Raw genomic sequence first — 21,127 nt, forward strand, 5'->3', positions numbered from 1 at the left:
ACCCTTTTGCTGCCAGGCTCTTTTCTCCACTTTTAACCTCAGGTGGCCTGATCATTTTTGCTATGTTTCCCTTTTTTCAATTTAAAGCTCAAACAATACATTTTCTGAAAGCACAGTACCTGTAGAATAAAAGGACAGTGCTGCTGTTTTGTTTACATCCCGCAATATTTGGGCTAAAGTTTAACAAAACATTAATGTCTCAATGAAAACACTGAAATCATTAGTAGCGCACACAAACACAACAGAACTTTATGAAAAGATAAAACCGCATTGAGTTAGAAAATGATTTGAGGCTTTTTGTGAAACGCAAAATCAAATGTGCACAAAAGTGCGAATACGCAACTAAAAATCTGGACGTCGGATTTGCGGCTATGTGTGGGGGTGGCGCAGGAATCCGCAGTGTCACCTGAGCGTTGTGACACAATGATGTGGACACATTTTCAGTGGATGGCTCAGAGCACACGTGCAGCTCATTCTCGGTGGTGAAATGGACTTCTGTGTGCACATGTGCAGGAGATAAGACGGCCAGTCAAGATGGCTTAAGATGCTAAACCCAGGAGAAGGCCAGATAAAGGTGGATTTAGTTCCCCTTTATGGCATATCATGGAAGTCCAGCCAAAAGCTTTATATCAGGCCTGTGTTACAAAACAGGGATCACCTGACAAGAGGGCCTGGTCAGCTCTCTGGTGACTGAGAGGAATTAGGGAAGGTTTAGATAAGGATTAGAAAAAAAAAAATCAGGGCGACCCCCTTGTATTTTGGAGTGAGTCGACCGGGCTGCCATTACAACTACGCAGAATATAGGTGCACACTTTCTCCTCACAAGCACATAGAATTCTCCCCGGTGCGCCGCAGGCTAACAACACCCACCGGGACATGAGGAGGAAGTTGGCACGCGGGGGCGGAGTCCGCTCCCGTCCTACATTTGTCTTCTCGCGAGAGTTCCCTGAGGAGAACTGGGAGTGAGGGCGTGGCGGTGGTGAGATCGCGGGCACAACGAGCACGTGACTTCTGCCTTGCGCTGCTTTCCATGGCTGGTTCTGTGAGTGTGACTAGAGCTGTATATGCTGCGCGGCCCGGTGTGCTCGGAAGAGTGGGGTGCGGACTGCCCGAATATCCTTCAGTAGGTTCACGTGGTTACTACCTTCCTTTCTACTTTGTGTGCATGTTAAGGCGCCTCCACACCTTTCAATCTGAAGGAACATGGAGATTTTTTTTTTTTAAAATTTGAAATGCCTGCTTTCCTGGCAATGTGAAAAAAAAGGAAATGTGCGTGCTTTAGAAATTCAGATACACTACATGTATTCGAGCTGTTATAAGGAGGCCTGACTTTAATGAGGAGGCCTGACTTTCTCCATCTTTGTTCCTGCTGGGTTAGTCACAATGTATTGAGGTCAGAGACAGCCAGGTGGATGGAATTTACAGGAGGAGTTTAGAAATGGCGACTCTTAGATTTCAGATTTACATATTGTACGGATTTTCCTTAAAGCGGACCTTTACATTCAAAAATCAAATTCTACCAAAGCATCCCTTTATGTATGATGATTAACCCCTTCATGACTGAGGCCTTTTTTTCATTTTTTTTTGCACCCATGTTCCACATTTTAGGCCTGACAATTACTTAAAACCCCCACACATTATATATTTTCTGAATGCCAAGACCCTATACAATATAATGGTGGTAGTTGCAAATTTTTGTTGCGCAATATTAGCACAACTAGAAATGATGATGATGATGTAAGTGACATAAAGCATTGCATCCTGGGAAGGTTACATCAGCAGAGCATTGCTGGGAAATCTCATCTGTAATCTCAGGTAAAGGCACTTTGCCCCCCTTGAGATGATGTGCATGGTCACATGTCCTAGTGCCAGAAATCCAGGAAGTAATAGAGTTAGTAATCTGCCCTTAGTAAACATGGCCACTGTCAGAAGACTGGGGAAGAAAAGAGAAACAAGGTATGCAAAGAATACAAAGCCGGCAATTATCTAGAAGTATGTGTTCATAGATTGTCATTACTAAACATTTTCTAAAGGTGCCATTGTTGTTTTGAAGATGTGTGAAGTTCCTCTTTGGGTGCTCATTTGTGTCTAGGTGCTAAAATAACAAAGATCTACTCACCAGAAGCTCCAAGCTGGCGAGCTGTCATAGTGTTACCTCCAGCTTGTGCCCCCCCCCCCTGCAGCATTGGAATCTTCTTCAGTGTCCCTATGTCTATACACTGTATAGATGTGGTGATTTAGGGGACCTTGGACCGCTAGGAGGGTTTTTTATTTTTAACCTAGACACAAACAAGCACTTAACCCTTGGGTAGCCCACTGCAAGGGTTAATGAAAACATTTCCTGCACTTCTGCTTTTTTTTGGACAGAGCGGGAAAATAATGGAACAGGTCAGGTTTTTACTGTTCTCCAGGGCTCCCTGTTAGCATAATTTACACATGCGGCGAAAAAATAGGTGGTTGACTTTTACTGCCCACCTCAAATCTTGCAAGATGGCTATTGAGTTCATATGCATGCAAATGTTATACAGCATGCTACTGCCACCCAGGCAGTAGGCGGGTGCAATAGCCAGCCTGCTATTGGCTTCTGAAATTTGAAATGGCCAATAGCAGAATGGCTATTGCACCAGCCCACTACCTGCTGTATGTACATTCAGCTGTTGTCTGCGGAATCTTTCCACTGGCAGCTGTCATTCCCGGGCTAAAGATATTCAAGCGCCACATGCTTTCACTACAATTATTTAAAAAAAAACCCAAAACAATTATTTAAAAAAAAACAAAAACGAAAATGACTTGTTAACTTGTGGTTAACAAGTCATTTTCGGTTTCAGTCTGACACATTCTGCTGCGGGAGGTGCTTTGCAGTACCATTCATTTCAGTGGTAACCCAAACGCACCTCCCACCCACGCTGTGATCACCCGCACTGGAACGCACGGTATCGCAAAAAATAGTGCATGCAGCTTTATTCTGAAGTCAACTCTGTTTGTAACACGGCATTTGTGTATTTTATTTTACATTTAAGGATGGTATTATTTATTTTCATGGAAATAATCATTAGGTGCAGCCCTAATAATCTTAGGCCCCATTCACACACAAATCGGCCTGCACGTACAGCTCCGTGCGGGGCCGTACCAAGTAGTTGCCAGGAAGGACAGGGGCTGCATGCGATTAGTACACAATCCCCGTCCTTCTCTATGGGGCTATGCAGCCGTACACCGCCCTACGCTCACCTCAGTTGCAGGTCCGTAGGGGTGCAGGTTTTCTGGCTGGGACGCATACAGGATCCATTCCGGCGGCGTATGAATATGATCACCCGCACCCCTACGGACCTGCAACTGAGGTGAGCGTAGGGCGGTGTACGGCTGCATAGCCCCATAGAGAAGGACGGGGATTGTGTACTAATCGCATGCAGCCCCTGTCCTTCCTGGCAACTACTTGGTACGGCCCCGCACGGAGCTGTACGTGCAGGCCGATTTGTGTGTGAATGGGGCCTTACGGTGCCCATACACTGCACGAGAATCGTGCAATGTGAATGAAGGCGTGCAACCGTTTCTACTGTACGGTCGCACGTCATTTGTCTTACGATTTTTGGCTGGTTTGAATGATGCTCGGGAGACAAATGCCGAAAGGGCCGGTGTGCGCACGCGCACACTGCCCGTTCAGCATTGCGGTCATCGGAAGCCCCGCCCCTCAGGGGGGCAATGATCGCAAGTACGATCTGCCTGTCCAAGATGGGCAGGTCGTATGTTTTTTTTTTTTTATTACTTTACCACCACCGCAAGACTAAGGCCTTGCGATGGTTGTAAAGTGTATGGCCACCTTTACAATCGCATGTGTTTGAATGCAGATGATTCAAGCTGTCTCTTAACGGCGGGGAATCGCTCCATGTGTGATTACATCCAAACACAGGAAGACAGCTGTGGCCGCTGTCAGCGCTTTGTACAGGCTGGGTCCACAACTGTCCAGAACCACCTGTTATTCTCGGCACAGTTATGGATTTAAAGATGAGCTCTTCCAGCTTCATAAACCAAAATATTGTTTCCAGGTGATACAGTTGGTCAAAAAAGTATTTAGTCAGCCACCAATTGTGCAAGTTCTCCCACTTAAAAAGATGAGAGGCCTGTAATTGGCATTATAAGTAGACCTCAACTATGAGAGACAAATTGAGAAAACAAATCCAGACAAATCACATTGGCTGATATGGAACGAATTTATTTGCAAATTTATGGTGGAAAATAAGTACCGTATATACTCGAGTATAAGCCGAGATTTTCAGCCCATTTTTTTGGCTGAAAAGTGCCCCCCTCGGCTTATACTCGAGCCAGCGCGTCTTCTTACTTACCTCGCATCACCATAGTGGAGTTTGGAGTGTGACTTTTTGAGGTTGTGGACAGGTGTCTTTTATACTGATAACAAGTTCAAACAGGTGCCATTGATACAGGTAATGAGTGCAGGACAGAGGAGCCTCTTAAAGAAGAAGGTACAGGTCTGTGAGAGCCAGAACTCTTGCTTGTTTGTAGGTGACCAAATACTTATTTTCCACCATAATTTGCAAATAAATTAATTCCAAATCAGCCAATGTGATTTTGTCTGGATTTGTTTTCTCATTTTGTCTTTCATAGTTGAGGTCTACCTATGATGCCAATTACAGGCCTCATCTTTTTAAGTGGGAGAACTTGCACAATTGGTGGCTGACTAAATACTTTTTTGCCCAACTGTATTTAGATCTAACCTGCCCTACCGTTTAATACTACAAAAATTATTGTGTTTAGACAAGTTTTTTTTAAAAATTATTTCATTTTACTATTCATAAATGTTTTGGTTATTTGATTGCGAAACGTGTCACATTTCATTTAAAGCCTTTCTGCTTTCTCTCTCCTAAATAGCTTTGCAACATGGATGGAGAATCTTCATATAACAAAGGTAATGTAAACACAGGCACTGCAGGGGTGTGGAATTCGTATCGCCCGACGCCCGGGACATGTAGTTCCGGGGCGCCGGGCAAGTTGTTTTGTCACTATTTTAGCCCTGCTATGGACAAGTAGCAGGGCTGTGTTTTTTTTCTTAAATGAGCGCCGAGGGCGGGGATGGAGCGAGGGGACTGAGCGCTGGGGACGGAGCGGAGGGCGTGGAGCAGTGACAATGCCAGACAGTGGAGCTATGACAGGCTCTGTCACCTCCCTCAGCCTCTGTACCCGGTGGCCGCTGCTTGTTCCTATCACAGGGGTTCAAGCAACAGTGCTGTGCTAGAACTCCAGTGTTGGAGGTGACAGGGTCAATAAAGAGTACCTGTCACCTCCAAATGCTATCACACAGGATTATTATTCCGTGTGATAGCAATACAGTTACGTTTTTTTTTTAAATAGTTAAAATGAAAAAGTAAAAAATAATTAAAAATGTAACTAAATATAAAGGTGATTAAGGAAAAATAATAAAACAAATGAAAAATGTTTACAAAGTAAATGAAAACCAGTCCCGCTGTCCCCATCTGCATGCGACTAAACGCGCAGTGTTTTCAACTGCAATAGTGTGCAACCGCTCGGGCAGGGCGGTATTGCAGCAAGTAAAAGTGCTTCTTAGCACTCCTAAATACGGTTTTGGTTAAAATAATTTTTTTTGTATCAGGACAAGTAGATTGTCATGAGGGACAAATAGATTTGGCCCCCGCTTTAGTCCTTGGACAAGTAGTTTTTTTTTTTATTTCCACACCCCTGCACTGTAATAGCTGCTGGGTCACTCTCAGGTGGGCTCTGCGGGGTCTTGGGTAAGGCCAGAGTCCAGCACGTTACCAAGGCCAGAGTCCAGTGCGTTACCAAGCCCACATATACCTAATATACACGCTATACACAGCATAAATGTAAAAAACGATATATGCCGTGTTATCTTCATTTTAGATGTCAAAAGGGTTTTGTGGCTCCCGGTGTTTTCTTTTCTGTGGGAAATGGGTCCAAATGGTTCTGAGTGTTTAAGGTTGCTGACCCCTGGTCTAGATGGATACATTATCATATCCAACATGTTACATATCGCCGCGAACGTCGGAATGAGAGCAATAGTTCTAGGGCCATCAATCACTGATAACACTAAACTGATGAGCGGTAAAAGCTTTTAAAGCGTCGCTTATGGCCAATTTTGGGTATGCTAGTTGTTTGCGATTTTGCGAGTGCGCGCAATTTTTACGCTTGACATGTTTGTCTATTTACCCGACGTGACCCCGTCTTTTATATTTTACCAAAAAAGTGGGTAATATTAGTTGTTTTTATAGCATAATTTTTCTCAAAATTTTCAGTAATTTCTCCTGAATATAGTAAAAAATAAAACCCGCAGTGGTGATTAAATACCACCAAAATAAAGCTCTATCTGTCCCCAAAAAATGGTATAAAATTCATTTCAGTACAGCGTTGCGTGACGGAATAAATGTCAGTCAAAGTACCGCAGCGCTGAACACTGAAAAATGGCCTGGCCAGGTAGGGGATCTAAACACCTGGTCTTCAAGCGGTTAAATTGTATATTTGGTGGTTGATGTATTTGCTTTTGTGTTTATGTTAGCTGGTATGTTTTATTTGTGTATTGTTCAATTGTATTTTTTTTTCTTTATGTTTTTTTGTGGGATGTTTTGTTGGAGGAAAATATTTAAAAATAAGAAGTATCTGATAAAAAAAAAAAAGTACTTTCCCTATTGGGGAATCCCATCCTTACCCAAAAAAAAAAAACGTACTTGCTAGTCCATGAAGTTCAGCGTTGTCTTCCTTGGGCCTGCAATTTTTATCTTTTTATATTCATATTTATTTTTTTTGCGCGGCCATGTTGGATTCAGAAGGTGGCTGTCACTTTCTTGTCCCCTGATGACTTGCTGCTGTGCATGATGCAGGAACACTGTAAATATTAGTATAATGTCCTAATGCCTCTTGGGATTGTAAAGTGCATATTCCAAGGGGCTGCGGGCAGCTGAGAATTACATCACCTTTGCTTAGGGAAGGAATAAGGAAGTAATGGGGTGTCCCAGCAAAATAAGGCATTTACTGTACGAAAAACCAGTATTTATGTGCGATTGTGCAGGAGGCGGGAGAGAAAATATTAGCCAGAGAATGAAAATTGGCGAAAGATCAGCTTCAAATATTTATCTTTGTGTTTTTTGTTTCCTATATGGGTTTCGGTTGCAGTAGAGGATGTGTTTGTGTCTCACGTGGAAGATGCTGTGACGTTTTGGGGACAGGTAGGCTCATATCCATTTATAAGAGTTTTCTACTTATGAGGTTTAGCCATTTCTCTCAAACCTATCAAAATGGTAGACAATAAGTGTGCTACTTTCATTGGAAAGAAAGAAATCAAAGTCTTGGAGGCACTTTTCTGGCCGTAGACCAGGTGGTCGGCCTGCTTGAGCTTATCCTCTATGATTACAGTGAAAGAGCTGCCTTTTCTATTTCCAAACCTGAATAACCATATACATTACCTTTTGTCTAATTCTAGGTACTAGTTTGCAAACTCTTAAGTCTTATCACTTTTCAGTCATTAAATTGTATTTAAAAGCATAAAAAAACAAAGTTTTTTTTAATTAGTTTTGGATATAGTAGGGAAGGGTTGGACTCTTTGCCAAATTTTTATTGTGGTCTGTGTACCCACTGGGAAGATTCACTCCTCTGTTTGTCTGAAAGTAAGTGGAAACTCTACATTTTAGAGTTGTCATGAGAACAAGAGGAGAGGGGAAGTCTTCCAGTGGGACACTTGTTCTGGTGAAAACTGTCTCAGATGGGCATTTCCATCACTTTGGGGAGATTTACTTTTACTTTTTGTTTTTGTTGTGCGTCCAATACAGAATTGAAATGAAATATCCCAAGCAGGACGCAGGCATCAACAATATCTGTACAGACAGTCCCCGGGTTACGGACGTCCGACTTACGGACAATCTACTTACGAACGGGGTCAACAGTTCTCCTAAATGTACCGGCAGCCGAACTGTGGCTGCAGCGGCCTGTGTCCCCGCTGCTCACCGCGCCTGTGTTGGCGGGGACACAGACCGCTGCATTCTGCCGCTGCCCCCCTTACCTCTGCTGATGTCCCGGCCTCCTCTTCCGCTAATCCGTCGGTTTCCCCCGGTCCGGAGTATCATCTGCTCGCCAGTCCGGCCGCTCCTTCGCTGTCTCCTCCATTGCAGGCTGGGAGCTATACTCAGCCTGCTATTGGATATTGTCAAATGCAATAGCAAGGCGGTTATTGTACCCGCCCACTGCTTGCTGTCAATCAGCACGGGAGGACCTGATAGAGAACTTTCTCCATCAGGCCCCTCCTCTGCTGATTGACAGCAGGCAGTGGGCAGATGCAATAGCTAGCCTGTTATTGGCTATTGCAATTTGAAATATCCAATAGCAGTCTGGCTATTGCTCAGAGCATTAAAATAAAATTAAAAAAATGTAGAAAAATAAAATACAAAAGACAAAAAAATTTAAAAAAAGTAAAATAAATAAAAATTACAAATGCAAACAAATAAAAAAATTAAAGTTTTTATAAAATAAAAAACTTTTTTTGGTGTCATTTTAAATAAAACATTTTTTTAATTATATTATAATCTTCTGAACAAGGGGAACAGACAGCAAAACAAACGTGACCCTTCCCTATGCTATCCAAAACGAAATAATGTTTTTTTTGGCTGGAGTTACACTTAAAAATGTACCTGTTCCGACTTGCATACAAATTCAACTTAAGAACAAACCTAAAGTCCCTAACTTGTATGTAACCCAGGGACTACCTGTATATTGGTTTTAACCCTCTCCTACTGTATCCTAAAAAAGCATTCCGACTATACATACCCTTTAAAGGGTAGCTTCAACTCAAACCTTTATTTTGGGTTGTGTTAAATTGGTTAGAACCTCGGTCAGGTTTTTACTGCTGTATTTTACCTCAATAGGAAGATTTCTCTCCACTGACAGGGATCACTGTCCTTTAAAAAAAATGCCCTTTATGTGTATTCTGGTGACAATCATCTATTTATCCCAGGGGTGTGGAATTCCTATCGCCCGAGACAGGCAGTTTCGGGCGAGTAGTTTTTTTCTACATTTAGCCCGGCTGCGTTCAAGCAGCACGGCTAAATGTAGTGTGGGAGCCGTTTCGTACATGTTATTTTGAACGGCTGTACAGCCGTCCAAAATCACTTGTAACGAGCCTGAATCTCACTCCCCTCACCTCGCTCCCCCTCTCCTCCTCCCCCTCCCCTCTCTTATCTCCTGGGGGCCGACCATGTACCTCTCCCGGCTGCCTCTGGCTGCATGCTGGCTTAATTTCTGCCGTGGTCTTCGGGGTCCCTCCCTCTTGTGGGGGACCCGGGACCAGGCAAATTGGATTAGGTTACCGCACGGAGCTCCATGTGTGCAGTGATACAGGAATACAGCCTTCCTGTCACAGGAGAACGAGCACAGTGCTGTGCTAGAATTCCTATGTGTCAATAAAGAGAACCTGTCACCTCCAAATGCTTTTACACAGGGGCTTGTTAGCCCCTGTGTAATAGCAATAAAGTCAAGTGGTAAAAAATAAAATGACAAAGGAGAACTAATAGGTGAGTGATTTTTCACTCAGCCTCATAATCTGAGCCGACCTGTGACAATAAAACTGTCACAGGTCGGCTCAGTAGATCGGGAATTGAACGAACACATACCGTCGCTTTCTCACTTCTCGATCTATCCATGCAGAGAGCCGCGACTGTCACTCACGGCTCCCTGCAGGGATTCCCCCCCTCCCCTGTCCGATCCTGCAACGCTGAGTGGCGAAATGGACGGGGGAGGGCACAGCTAGGTGGATCCAGACAGTATTGTTGGGATCTGTCCCGGCTGCGGCGTCTCAGTATACCGCGAGCTGTAGCTCGCGTTATACTGAGCTTTGGGTCACTGGGTAATGCTAGTTTGTGTTCTCCCGTGACCCTTAGGAGAACTATGGGGAAAAGCCCTGACCCCATAGTTCACCTTTAAAAATGTAAATACATAAAAATGGGAAAAAAAGGCGATAGATTAAAAAATAAATGAGAATTAAAAATAACCAATATTACAAAGTAAACTAAAAACCCCCGCTGCACCCATCATCTGCATGCATGGGGTATTGTTTGTGAGTGGGCGATCCGTTACCGCACGGCATCATGTGGATGGCCTAGCGGTCACAGAGCAAAACAAACGACAAACGCACTCAACAATTTGTTACCAGTTATACAGTAAAGTGCACACGAAATGGGCTTTGAACAGTAGAACAGTAGAAAGGCATCATGGCACACTCACAAACCAGCATGTAAAAGCGGTCACAGAATCGCACACCAACGCCGATCGCGCTGGTGGTGCCATTATTGTGTAATGGCACCCCAGTCACGCCTGGCAGATCAGACATAATCACAGTTGAAAACGCTTCATGGTGCGTGTTGCGAAAAAAAGGTACATGTACCTTTTTTTCAGTGATTGCCACACGGATGTAACTCCACTGAAATCAATGGGGCCGCGCGGCAACTGCCGCATGCAACCGCACACGATTGCCCAAGTCTGCACCAGCCCTAAAGGGTAAATTTTACTTTCCCAATACAGTAATACCTTGGTTTGAGATCGTTTTGCAAGACAAGCAAACATTTCTGAAAAATTTTGCCTTGATATACAAGCAAATGTCTTGCAATAAGAGCAAAATTTTGTAGAAAAGCGCCACCCGAATAAGGCTGAAGCAGTGCGAGCGATGAGTCTGTTTAAACACAATGCAATGTCACATTGGATAGATTCCTTGTTAAGGTTTCACGAAATTAAAAAGATTCCACTGAGTCAAGAGATAGCAGTGATTCCGTTAGTGATAGTGAAAGTCGTCCTACACAATAATCCTCCTCTCTCTTGTCTCCCTCACACCAGCCACGAAGGTACCGGTAATTGGTTTATTTTTCTTTATATTTTGTACAGTATTATATTACAGTGCAGTATTGTAGACATTTTTATATGAATATTTTTGGGTTGTGGAACGAATTATTAGAATTTTCATTATTTCCTATGGGGAAATTCGCTTTGATATACAAGTGCTTTGGATTACAAGCATGCTTCCGGAACGAATTATGCTCGTAAACCAAGGTGTTACTGTAATTTGGAAAAATGAATTACCTGCTCAAATCTGGCCCCCTCCCCCTCTCGCTATACTTGCCTTTCAGGGAATGGTCCTTCCCATCCGCCAATATGGGTGTAACTGTGACAGGGTGAGTAAAGAGTACCTGTCACCTCCAAATGCTATCACACGGGTTTGTTATCCCCTGTGTGATGGCAATAAAGTTAAGTAACAAAATTGAAAAAGTGGTATCGGGACTTCCCTAATTTGAACCCTTTCGCTGCCGGATCCAATTTTTCATTTTTCACACACATGCTAAAATGTGCATTTCTTTATTTTTATTTTTTTCTTGCAACTTACTTAGGCCCCAAAACAATATAGTTTTATCTGAACGCAGAGTATCGAAAGATGGTGACTTTGGTGACTTTGTTTTCTTAGTCCTTTAACAGAATCCATGAGATTTCGGAGATCAGTGAAACTTTAACCACGGTTTGCCCTACCATGAGCCCTGTGTTTGGAATCCCCAATCTTGACAAGGTATGATCTATAAATGTGCATTCATGTAATGCTTTGTATATTCTTCAGTAATGTTTGCTTGGCATTTGACCACCTGATATAGCTGCGTGTAGTGCATGGTCTGTTCAGTGTTGGTTAAATCTCTCATAATCTGTGTTCCTCAAAAAATTAGAGCTGCATCAGAATTATTTAAAGCTGTTTTAACTGATGGCTTTGGAAGCAAATATTCCATTCCATAAACCGTGGACCAAGATAAAATCCTCCATGAGGAAAAAAAACTCCTAACCCTTTTGTGTAGACACTCGCCAAAGGATGTGTGACATCTTGAATAAGAAGGTCTTGTGCCTCAAACGAAGACAGAATTATCCAAATCTCCTCACAAACATTAGTTTTCCTTGTTACATATTACACCACACCCATCCAATGAGGAAAAAGCAAAGGAATGATCTTAGTGTAAAATACCCTTTATTAACCTCTTGCCGTCTGCCCGTTAAGAAAAAACGGACGGCAGACTCGCATCAACGGGCTGCCGTCGCCAGATGGCGTTTTTTTCCTGCGCACGGGCAGGAAAGACCCGCTCGTTACTACAGCCGTTAACGGCTGTTTCACATACAACCGATCGGTTGTATGGCGTGAATTTCGGAGCGCCCCCCCCAATCACGAGTGCCGCCAGCATATTGAAGCGAACGAAGTGAGAGCAATCATTTTATGGCCATCAATCACTGATGACACTAAACTGATGAGTGGTAAAAGCTTTTAATGCGTCGCCTATGGCCAATTTTGGGTAATGAAACACCCCGGATGTCAACTGGTTAACTACTTCCGTCCGCCGAATGTAGCAAAACGGCCGGACGGGAGCCTTGTGGGTGGGCATCCTAAAACGTCCTTTGTACCTGTGCACGGGAAACTTTCAAAATTTGAAACAGCCAGCGATGGCTGTTTACAGACAAGCGGTCTGGCATCTGTAGAGCCTTTGTGCGCCCCCCTCCGCTGCAGCGATCCCGGACTCCCTGTGCTCTGTGCATGCCCAGGACCAGAACTTTGGTTCTGTGCAGGGAGATTGGAGGGAGATCATATCTTGGAGACCCCTCATGTCTCCATAAAGTGGACCTGTCACTGTAATTTGATATTGCACTGTGGGCTTCTGGGTAAAAAAAGTCAAGACATTTTTTTTTAAAGTTCCCCACATACACGCGGCTACACAAGAAAATGACAATTGCGCCCATTACGCCACACGCTGCATATCACCGCGAACGTCAGAGTGAGCAATACTTTTAGGGCCATCCATCACTGTTAACACTAAATTGATGAGCGGTAAAAGTGTCGCCCATCGTCAATTTTAGGTGTGGTAGTTTTTTGCAACTTCACGGGCGTGCACAATTTTAAGGCGTGACATGCTTGGTGTCTATTTAACCAACGTCAAGCAAAACAAATGGCAAACGCACTCAGCAAGGTGCACATGGCAGGACTTTATACAGTACAAAAGCCGTGCCATGGCACCTCCTATATAGTGCGGTCCTAACTCTAAACTATGAGAGTCTCCATCTTGGAGCACATGTAGCAAAATATCAAATTGGGTGCAGGTTTGTCAGGAGGAAGCCCAACCTCCCTTAAAGGCATAGGGACGCACAAGGGACCCCGCACATCACAACGGCAGCTGAGACCCCCATGCGTCGCAGCACCAAATCAGGACCGCACTATATAGAGGTGCCTTGGCGCGGCTTTCACATTTTCTGCAGGAGATGTGCATCTAAACCTCTGTTTTTAACCTCAGCGGTGAGACAAGGTTTTTTTTGCGTGCTGGCTGGTGAGTGTGCTGGGAAACTTTTTGCTGTTGTATTTAACCGACTTGACCCCGTCTTTTATGTTTTATCAAAAAATTTCGGAATAATAAATGTTTCATAACATAATAAAGGGAAAACTTTTTATTTGTGTTTTTTTTTTTTTCGGTACTTTTTTCGATCTATAAAATAAAAAACCTCAGTGGGGATTAAACAACACTAAAAGAAAGCTCAATGTGTCCCCAAAAAAACCTATATAAAATTAATTTCAGTACAGCATTGCATGACTTAATAAATGTCAAAGTACCGCAGCGCTGAATAGTGAAAAATGGCCTGGACAGAAACTGGGTGTAAACACCCTGGTCAGCAAGTGGTTAAATGAGCAACCCACATACAAAGAGATAAATATATGCACCAAACAACTGTCTCCTCGAACAGAACGTCTGCCGCGTGTCTATGCAGCCAACGTGTCTCATCAATGGCAGCATCATCAGCACCTACTTTATCAACTATTTCTTTATGGAGATTGGAAGCATCCTTATAAGCTGTTGCTCCCCAAGCTGTTGTAGCCATCACCTCTGCGAGACGAGTGTCTGAACTGGTGGCCTTGTCCTGCAAGGAACCATTTCAGGTTTCCTATAGGGACAAGGTACCGTTTAGGCCGACTTCCCTCATGGCCATGTTAGTTTCTTCTTTAATCGGAAAGCACATATTAGCGCCCAGCGGGGAGAAAAGAAGCTGGGATACACTGAATTTTTGGCTGTCATGGCATATTCGGCAATTTGCTAACAGTGCCATTTTCGGCGGAAATTTCGGTGCATCCCTAGAAAAACACGTGTGTCTCGGTGGGTGTGAGAACTTTTTTTTTTTTCTTCTGTTGGATCCATAGGATCCTGACCAATGGGTTATATCACCTGCAGGAATAGGACGCTAGGCAAAGAAAGACAGCCAAACCCCCTGACTGCAACAATCAACTCCGTTTTTTTCTTAGCATCTGGGAGTTAGGACCTAGAAGTCGTCTTCTTTATATTTAGCTTAGGCGTTTTTTCTCCTCATTCGACTTTTTTGATCTTAAATCATTCAATCAAGCTGCTGCCTGGGTGAATTTACTGTAGATTCTTGTAGGCCCCCTTCTCATTCTCAGTGCATGCCTGAGAGCACAGGCAGTTCCCTGATTCAGTAGGACCGGCTGCGACGGCTCTGCATACATAGGGTGGCCCGCAGGATGTTCTCCTGGTGGTGCTTATTACCAATTGCCATAGGGGATTGGTCACGCTACCAACTCATCGGCCGGCAGCACCCAGGCTACAGACACTGAGGGTCACTGTTCCTGTCAGGATAAATGTTGTCTGACGCAAAGGATGAAAAATCTAAGGGGGGGTGTTGGACCAGTCCCCCAACCGCAGTGCGATCGACCGCACCTGAATGCGCGGCACAGCAGTGCCCGTGTTCTGGTCCGGTGTGACCGTAATAAAATAGTGAATGGCCCGCCACATCCCCTCCCACCCTAGAACACAGGGAGGCTTCCACTATGCGATTCAGTGCGTTTCCGCAACTAACCGTGCTGGAAATGGGTGTGAACAGGCCCTAAATGTATTCGCTGCCTTTCCGGCCTACCCCCCCTCTTTGTGCCCGGGCAGCTGCACAGTCTTCCTCTGCCCGGTTGTTATGCCACTGACTCTACTCACTACACACGCAGCACACACGCATCATACGCAAACACACAGCACACATAGTACACAAACAACACATGATACACATACGGCACACAATACAAACACATAGTAAACACTACTTCCACATCTCTGTTCAGCCTGTCCACTATGATCATCCACGGGAGGAGAAGGCCGTGGGTCCTCCGCAGTACCCGAAAAATCAATGTTCACAAGCATGTGAATGAGGCAGGGAGGGTGCAAGCAGCCCAACTAATCGATAATTACTTTATTGATCAGTTGTTTCAGCCCTAGTTTTCAATTGCAGGCTCTGCAACCTGCTGTTGAAGCCATGTCCATCTGCCAGACCTTGGCTGTCTGCTTCAAGGGAATGTCTCAGGATCCTGGTTCTATCCCTCTGCCCTGATTGATTTTTCTGTCCTCCCAACAACTGGAGTTCTTTCTTGTGACCCATTCTTGTGTTCACAGGCTAGGGAATGTTGTTTGCCAAATATCCGGAATGGGCCTACTTTTGATACACATGTAGGGGACCATTTGGCTCAAATGTAATTCTGAGAAGGTTCAGTGCAAGAAATTAGTCTTGTGTCCTTTTGAACAGGAACACCTCTTTGGCAAATCCCTAGACAATTTTATCCAGGAGGCATTGGTGGGAAGAGTACCCTTTAAGAAGTCAAACACTGCTCCTAAGCATATGAAGAGTTTTGTTTCTACCCAAGCCTCTGAGGCAAAGTCTGGAACTCTGTTCCCTTGTAACCTGGGCCCAAAATCCACCAGCTCCAGAAGCAAGTCCTTCTCTCAGTGAGGGAGCGCACCCACCTATAAAAGTTGTTCTTTTCGAGACCGTTTTCCACTTGCTCCTTTGTGAATTACTTTGTAGCTGGCATAGCAACACCTCATCACATTTTTTGAGGGGAGATTTTGTAGGTGGTGTGAGATCTATCTGGTGCCATTAGGTCATTCATGTGCTCTGTTTTTAATATAATAATAATATTACTGGTATTTATCTATTGCTGACAATTTACGCAGAGCTTTACATAGTTGCACATTCACATCAGTCCCAAGGAGCTTACAATCTAAGGTCCCTATCTTGCATGCATTCATTTAGGGCCAATTTAGACAGCAACCTTCTAGCAGGTTTTTTGAATGTGGGAAGAAACCAGAAGCACAGGAAGAACCTTTCAGTATATCTTTGGAGTGCAGCTCCTTGCAGATAGTGACCTGGCTGGGATTCGAACCAGGGACCCCGGTGCTGCAAGGCAGAAGCGCTAACCTCTACACCACTGTGCTGTATATAGTGACATTTTAAATTGTATTACAGGTACCTAGCTATTCTTGTGTTATGAACAAGGGAATGTCTATCTCTCAAACGTTCCAGATATGTTGACGCATACCTATTGTATATTTCTGCATTAAACTTATGGAAAATGTTAGAATTTACATTAAGGTGCAAAATTCAAGGTTTTCTTGGTTAGCTCATGGAAATTGACATTTATGCTTCTTCAATGGTCATGGGTGACTTCATTTATCTGACATTGTATTTGATTTATAGGTTTATGGTGGAATGTTTTCAGCAGACAATTGTTGGTATAGATGTAAGTTGCAGTATGTGGTTGATGATGGACAGGTAAGCACATAGTTTTACATGTTCCTGTTAGGATTTCTATAAGGTTCCTGAATCTAGAAAAGTACAAGTTTTTAACTTTCACATCTGTGCGGGTTGCATGTGTCCACAGGCTTCCAAGTAGCTGAAAAGGCAACTCTACAGCCTGTGTAGCAGATTATCTATTACAAACCACTCCTATTTTTGATTACCTGGTTAGCACTGTGCCCAATCAAACCATGGACGGTGCCTGTTTGCTTCTTTATTAATGTATCTTGTGTGGTTAATCCTTTCCCTCTCTGCACTCACCTAAATACGAGGAGAATAGTGGAGACATTTGGTGCAGTAGCAGAGTCCTATGCGCACTTTCCATCTAATTCTTTGCATGCATTAATTGTCCTGCTGGAGGGAAGACTATGTAATTTTTTTGCTTTGTAACAAGAAATAACAAGATGGTGGCACTCATTAGAAGAAAAAGGCAGGGATTTGTAGAGTCCATAGTTACAGCGGCGGAGCAATGATCTCTGGTAAAGCTTTATGTGTGGTTGAGTTTACAAGAAGTTAAAATGTTTGTGGCAGGTTATATTGAGTCAATTCTTCGGATTTATCCATTGCTCTTTGGATAGACAATGGTGCCAGTCTGGATTTTATGGTATCACTCCGTTTCTGGTTTTGAAGCCCCTAGCACCCATTGTCATGTTATAATTAGACAGATTTTCAAAATGCGTACCCAAATAAAAGGTGTCTTCTAGCCAGTCCTATAACAAGCAGGTCATTTCTCTTCTCCACTGGTGTCTGATGGGCAGTTCTCTCCGCACTAGAGAGAATGAAGCTGAAATGGTACAGCATACTCCTGTGAGCCCAGGCTATGTGATGATGCATTCATGACTGCTTGGGATCACAGGAAGTGAGTTAAATTATGCTAATCCCATTAGCTTGGAAGAGGGCTGGGTCATTTCCAACTTTGAGTGATGCCAACTTTGCAGCTATAGCTTTGTTATTTACACTTTTGCCAGTTACACTTTTGCACAGCCAGGAGATGCACCTTGCTATTTCCAGGTTTAGCTTTACTCCTAAATTGACTGGAAGTGTGTTGGCAACCTAGAAAGCTGCATCAAATAAGTTGTCACCAGCACACCGAGACTCAAGTCAGTGCAAATCCATTTAATGAAATGTCACTCAAAATCAAGCGCTTTCGGGGATTTTCTGAGTGACATTATTTCATTAAATGGATTTGCACTGACTTGAGTCTCGGTGTGCTGGTGACCTCTTTTTTTTTTAAAGTTGTTCCATGTGCGGCGCCATCCGCGGTTATTTCAAGCACCCATTATTGTCTTGGGATTTCCAGTAAGGAGTGCTACAGGATCTATGGATATTTGCACTAGAAAGCTGCATGGCTAAACCAGCAAAGTGTCACCTTCCTAGCTTTGCAAATCCTTTTTGGCAAGTAAAACAACAAACTTGTATTTCATCTGTGTATTTAGTTTCTTGCTTGGAATCCTGTTTTAATCATACATTCCAAAGAAAGCTAGAAAACACGTTAAAGTGTATCTTCTTTTTTTTTTCTTCTTTTTTTTCCCTCTTCCATGGGGCCAGTGTGTGTAGGGTTTTACTTGGAGGACCTCAATTAGACAACAATGTTGCCTAACGGCTTCCTGCAGCTAATCATTTTACTGGTAATAACTTACCATGCCTTGCTTTTTTCTCTGTATGGGAGCAGCCCTTTTGGTGGAGGCTCAAGGTACAGTGTTGCCTAGGCACAGGAAGTACGGTACACTGTTGTTGTTCAGAAGGAATTCAAACAAAATGCACATTTTTTTTTGGGCACAGTTAACAATGTTGGATGTTCTCTATAAGATGGCAAATTTTAAATTTTTGTGTTCTGATCCACTTTAAGACACAAGGTATTTTTTGTATATACTTTTTAGCAGTTGGGTTGTTTTTTTTCATATTATATTTTTTTTTTTTACATCTAGTGTTCTGTCACCTATATTGACTATGGAAATTCAGAAATTTTAAACAGATCCAACATTGTTGAACTACCAGAACATTTGCAGATGCCCTGTGTGGCACAGAAATTTAGACTCTGGGGGCTTCAGCTTCACCCCTCTTCTGATGTCGAGCAGGTGAGTGAGTAGTATGATCTCCTTTTAAGTAGATTAAATTATTTATTTACAAACGCAGTAGGGGAAATCCTTAGTGTATCTCAGGACTAGACCTAAACATTAGTTTACAGATTGATGCATACTGTGCATAGTGCTGTGTTTATTTAGTTGTTTTTTTTTCTCAAAAGAAGAGGAAGATCTATATTGCTGCCAAATGCATCTGAAACTGTTATAAATCAGTTAAATATTTTCCATAAAAATGTAAGATAACATTAAATTTAAAATCATTAGGTATCTAAAGGTTGCAGTAAAAAATGGTATGGTATACTATAAATAGCATGTATACATACGTGAAAATAACCGACACAGCTTAAGTGTAGTTGAAAAGCATGAACCTTTCCCGCTGTCTACTTGAGATGTTTGGTCTTGTTCCCAATAGTTCTTGCTGGCAAGTCATGCTAGCGCCCGTAAAGTTGCCAGCTGCTCATATAAGATGCATGCATTTCTTTATTGCCTGATTAGGGACACAGGAATTAAGATACGTTTTGAGTTGTACTGCTACCTATGGGCGGACTGGACACTGGTAAACAAAGTGTGCGCTAGCCCCAGGATAACCCCTTGATGGACAACTTTTCCAGCTCTAAGAGCAGCTCTAGCTACTTTTTTAATGGCCTTTTTTTCTGCCTTTTTATCCTTTTGGCTTCTCAACTTCATTTTTGCCTGCCCATGTGAGGGTACTTCCCATGCACCTTATCACTTCAGTCATATTGCCTATGTGTGATTGAACCCCTGAGATTTCTGGGGGACTCAGGGCTCACTTCACACCCTCTGTGGGCTCTGGTGCTTTTGATAATGCAGGGTTTTCCCTGTTAAAGGAGAACTATGGGGTCAGTGTTTATACATAGTTCTCCTAAGTGTCACGAGAGTACATAAACTAGCCTCCTCCTGTGACCCAAAGCTCAGTGACCGCAAGCTACAGCTCGCTATACATTGAGAGCGCTGCAGCCGGGACGGATCCCGACATTACTGTCGAGATCCACCCAGCTGTGGGATTGACAGCTGGCTCTGCCTATCTAGCGGCAGAGCCAGCTGTTCCCTCCCCTGTCCGTACCGCCAGTCAGCGCTGGAGGATCGGACAGGGGAGGGGGGAATCTAGTCCCTCCCCTGTCACGGCTCTCTGAGGGCACAGGATCGAGAAGTGAGCGAGGGCCAGTATGTGGCGGCACGCCAGTAAGCATGTCGCTTGTGACACGGGATCAGAGAGAGCTCGGTACACTAGCTCCCTCCGGTCCCCAGCACTTCCGCATTCTTGTGTCACTCTCCAGCTTCAGAAGCTGATGGAGCAGATCTGTGCTTAATCAGCTTCTTTAGGGGGGTCCTAGGTGACATTAGGGGTCTTGGAGACCCCTTAGCCCCCGTATGTGATAGCAATAAAGTTTAGTGGGGGAAAAAAAATTTAAGTGTCCCCCCCCCAAAAAAAACTTTTAAAGTTACACATAAAAAAACAAAATTTTGTAAAAAGTCCCCACCCATACATACACGCGTGCAAACATGCGTCGGGGGCGCATACGTGCAAAAAAGACGATTGCGCCCATCACGCCGCACACGTTACATATCGCCCGAGTGAGAGCAATAGTTCTAGAGCCATCAATCACTGATACCACTAAACTGATGAGCGGTAAAAGCTTTTAAAGTGTCGCCTATGGCCAATTTTGGGTATGGTAGTTTCCTGCGATTTCGCGGTCGCGCGCAATTTTAAAGCTTGACATGTTTGGTGTCTATTTACCCGACGTGACCCAATCTTTTATATTTGACCAAAAAACTAGGTAATAATAAATGTTTCCTAACATAATGTAAAAAATTATTTTTTCCGTAATTTTTCCTAATTATAATAAAAAATAAAACCCCAGTGGTGATTAAATACCACCAAAATAAAGCTCTATCTGTCCCCAAAAAATGGTATACAATTCATTTCAGTACAGAGTTGCATGACGGAATAAACGTCAGTCAAAGTATCGCAGCGCTGAATACTGAAAAATGGCCTGGCCAGGAAGGGGGTCTAAACACCTGGTCTTGAAGTGGTTAATGATTTAACAAAGCTTTTTTTACATTTTTTTTAATATATGCTTGGTGTTCTGCTTTTATTGCCTTGGGAATTGATGCGCCCAGCTCATTTCACAAATCGCATTCTGAAAGTCCTTACAGTCCTGATGTCAGAAGACTCGCTTCTAAAGGTGCCCATACACTTTACAACCCTTGCAAGACTTTTGTACTTAAAAAAAGGTACGATCTGCCCATCTTGGACAGGCAGATCGTAATTGCGATCATCGCAAGCCCGCCCCCTGAGGGGCGGGCTTACGATGACTGTAATGAGGGGCGGGCTTACGATGACTGTAATGAGGGGCGGG

General features: G+C 43.5%; 1 protein-coding gene across 1 annotated transcript in view; it reads left to right on the forward strand.

Annotated features, from left to right (window-relative positions):
• Positions 1-4,893: 4,893 nt before the first annotated feature.
• STK31 (serine/threonine kinase 31) overlaps positions 4,894-21,127 on the forward strand; it is a 72,471-nt gene continuing 56,237 nt past the window's right edge. Inside the window, 5 exon segments of the mRNA XM_018568032.1 lie at positions 4,894-4,921; positions 7,159-7,211; positions 11,483-11,581; positions 16,564-16,638; positions 18,591-18,740. Of these exon segments, the coding sequence (XP_018423534.1) occupies positions 4,894-4,921; positions 7,159-7,211; positions 11,483-11,581; positions 16,564-16,638; positions 18,591-18,740 (405 nt within the window).

Source organism: Nanorana parkeri, unplaced genomic scaffold (assembly GCF_000935625.1).
Source record: "Nanorana parkeri isolate BGI_ZX_2015 unplaced genomic scaffold, ASM93562v1 scaffold1128, whole genome shotgun sequence".
Lineage (NCBI taxonomy): Eukaryota > Metazoa > Chordata > Amphibia > Anura > Dicroglossidae > Nanorana > Nanorana parkeri.